The sequence below is a fragment of the Oncorhynchus keta genome, chromosome 22 (genome assembly GCF_023373465.1).
Source record: "Oncorhynchus keta strain PuntledgeMale-10-30-2019 chromosome 22, Oket_V2, whole genome shotgun sequence".
Classification (NCBI taxonomy): Eukaryota; Metazoa; Chordata; class Actinopteri; order Salmoniformes; family Salmonidae; genus Oncorhynchus; species Oncorhynchus keta.
The window spans coordinates 35151787-35154781 of record NC_068442.1 but is presented as its reverse complement, the minus strand read 5'-3'; the positions used below and the strand labels follow the sequence as shown (position 1 = coordinate 35154781).

Here is a 2995-nt window from a genome sequence, read left to right as displayed (position 1 = left end):
TAACAGCTAATCTCAAATACCCATGGTTCTCAAGGTTAGCATCCGCTTGAAAGCCTTCTGTTTGCAGAACATTTCCTCCAAGCTGTACAGATTTGTATGCATAAACTGCTCTGCTGGGCTGTTCTTAAAAGTTGATTTAAATTATAGCCTCTGCATTATACGGCTTGATAGGAAATAAATCTCTTCAAATGAATTCAGTGAATGGAGGGAGGCGAGGGCGGGGGAGCTGTGGACTATGGGAGGCGAGGGCGGGGGAGCTGGGGACTATGGGAGGCAAGGGCGGGGGAGCTGGGGACTATGGGAGGCGAGGGCGGGGGAGGTGGGGACTATGAGAGGCGAGGGCGGGGGAGCTGGGGACTATGGGAGGCGAGGGCGGGGGAGCTGGAGACTATGGGAGGCGAGGGCGGGGGAGCTGGGGACTATGGGAGGCGAGGGCGGGGGAGCTGGGGACTATGGGAGGCGAGGGTGGGGGAGCTGGGGACTATGGGAGGCGAGGGCGGGGGAGCTGGGGACTATGGGAGGCGAGGGCGGGGGAGCTGGGGACTATGGGAGGCGAGGGCGGGGGAGCTGGGGACTATGAGAGGCGAGGGCGGGGAGCTGGGGACTATGGGAGGCGAGGGCGGGGGAGCTGTGGACTATGGGAGGCGAGGGCGGGGGAGCTGGGGACTATGGGAGGCGAGGGCGGGGGAGCTGGGGACTATGGGAGGCGAGGATGGGGGAGCTGGGGACTATGGGAGGCGAGGGCGGGGGAGCTGGGGACTATGGGAGGCGAGGGCGGGGGAGCTGGGGACTATGGGAGGCGAGGGCGGGGGAGCTGGGGATTATGGGAAGCGAGGGGGGGGGGGCTGGGGACTGTGGGAGGCGAGGGCGGGGGAGCTGGGGACTGTGGGAGGCGAGGGCGGGGGAGCTGGGGACTGTGGGAGGCGAGGGCGGGGGAGCTGGGGACTGTGGGAGGCGAGGGCGGGGGAGCTGGGGACTGTGGGAGGCGAGGGCAGGGGAGCTGGGGACTATGGGAGGCGAGGGCGGGGGAGCTGGGGACTATGTGGGGAACAGTGGCGTATGTTAACATAGACTTTCATTTATCTGCAGTGGGGCTGGTTGCTGCTGAGTGAGGGAGGGGGAGAGCGAGAGAGAAAGAGTGTGTGTGTGAGAGAGAGACAGAAAAGAAAAGCATGGCTAATGGCCGCAAGGAGACATATCAGTGGCTGGCGGTGGGTGTGGAGAGCTGCGGATGATCTTGGATCTCTAGTTGGTTCAGTGACTGAGGAACATGTAGAATATATATTCTCTCTCTCTCTCTCTCTCTCTCTCTCTCTCTCTCTCTCTCTCTCTCTCTCTCTCTCTCTCTCTTTCTCTCTTTCTCTCTCTCTCTCTCTTCTCTCTCTCTCTCTCTCTCTCTCTCTCTCTCTTAGTTGGAAAACATCAGTCTCTACAAGCCGAGCAGGCCTCTGGCAGCTATGCAAACCATGGTGCTGAATGGTGAGGTGTATTTATTAAGGGGGGTTTAGGGAAAGGAGGAGGAGGGGGGCCTCTGAAAAGGCAGCAGGCTGCGTAGTGAATGTGAAAGGGGTGAGGGTGGGCCAGGGCCAAGGGATCCGGGCCTCCAATGGTACAATGCAACGGCCAGAGCAGCTGTGAAAAGAGGTGTCCCCTTTTTCCCACGCCCAGTGCAACGTGAAACAGTGGCTCAGGCGGCCAGGGTCAAGTCACATTGCTAATATATACACTGGGCCTGTGTACTTATACAATGCATACACACAGCTCATTTAGTTTATGTGTGCACACAAAGAAGACAGATACTCGTATGCACACACAGACAACGTCAGACAGAGGGGGGTACAGAGGGCACACTGACACAAATTTCTATCACATTGGAGCCATTGTCTAGTTCTATTCCAACAATCTTAGATTTTCCAAATTAACAAGCTGTCTGTGAGTAGACACACAGACACACATACAGCCCTGCTAAGACACACCAAGAGACCTGCTGTCCTTATAGTCTGGATGACCATCAATTGGTCAATATATTAGTGGTGAAAGATTAAATTCATATCGGATTTGGAGAAAGAAAACAGAAGCCACATATGATCTGTTTTTTAAAATAAAGTTATTGAATGATAAGAAACTTAAGAAAGATCAGACATTTTTTGTTGTTATTTTTAGGTTGAAATTTAATCAGCACTAAACGTAATCAAAACTAATCAAATGTTGTTAATGCGCCAAAACGGTTTCTTTATCCTCTGTAGTTTTTACAAACTGGCATCCCCTCCTACATCCCCAACAGTTGCCACCATTGAATCATTCTCTGATCCATAATCCGGTTTGCTCCTACTTCTTTGGCTCTCACGTTTATGTCTCAACCTCCATATAAACTATAAATCCCCCCACCACCAGATGCCCTGTATTGTGTTGTCCAGGGTGCTGAGGAGACCCCCTGCCTGCTTCTCGGGCTGTGATGTCACCCTGTCTGTCAAGGCATTGGGAGGAACTTGACTGTGGGAAGGAAAGGGGCTCAGGTTGGGCTGGGGGTCTAGGGAGGCTAGGGGGTTGAGGGGTGCATGTGTCTAGCGGCTAGCGGCTAGCCCTGGAGTGGAGTGCACAGTGGAGTAGAGACTCAGACAACCATCCCTGGTCTAAGAGAGAAAGACTGCCGCAGCCCTTTAGGCAATGGGGAAAACACACAGCAACTCATAGCAACATAACAAAGTGGAATTTCAGTTAGACTGCTAATCTATGTCCCCAATAACCTAAACTAGTTTTGTTACTCACTGACTCACTGTTAGTCAAGCAAGGATATTGAATGGTGTGAGCAACTATTTCCTGTGTTCTAATAAAGGCCTGTATTGTTTTAAGAGCACATTTAACAGTCATTTTCTTGGCTACACTCGTTTAAAAAATGTCTGTTATTGAATGGTAGGAAAATCAATATTGCTCAGAATTTTGATCTGATTACAAAGCTGTCTGATTGGACTATTTTCAAGGTATAAACTGACTT

The 2995-nt window shown here is 52.6% G+C and overlaps 1 protein-coding gene across 1 annotated transcript; it reads left to right on the top strand.

The window, feature by feature from the left end:
- Window positions 1-201: 201 nt before the first annotated feature.
- On the top strand, window positions 202-1071 carry LOC118400868 (uncharacterized). Its single transcript, XM_035797849.2, has one exon. The coding sequence runs from the start codon at window positions 202-204 to the stop codon at window positions 1069-1071; it is 870 nt and encodes a 289-aa protein (XP_035653742.2).
- The last annotated feature ends 1924 nt before the right edge of the window (window positions 1072-2995 follow it).

Coding starts and splice junctions, on each gene's coding strand:
- LOC118400868 (XM_035797849.2), top strand. CDS start 202: ATGGAGGGAGGCGAGGGCGGGGGAGCTGTGGACTATGGGAGGCGAGGG.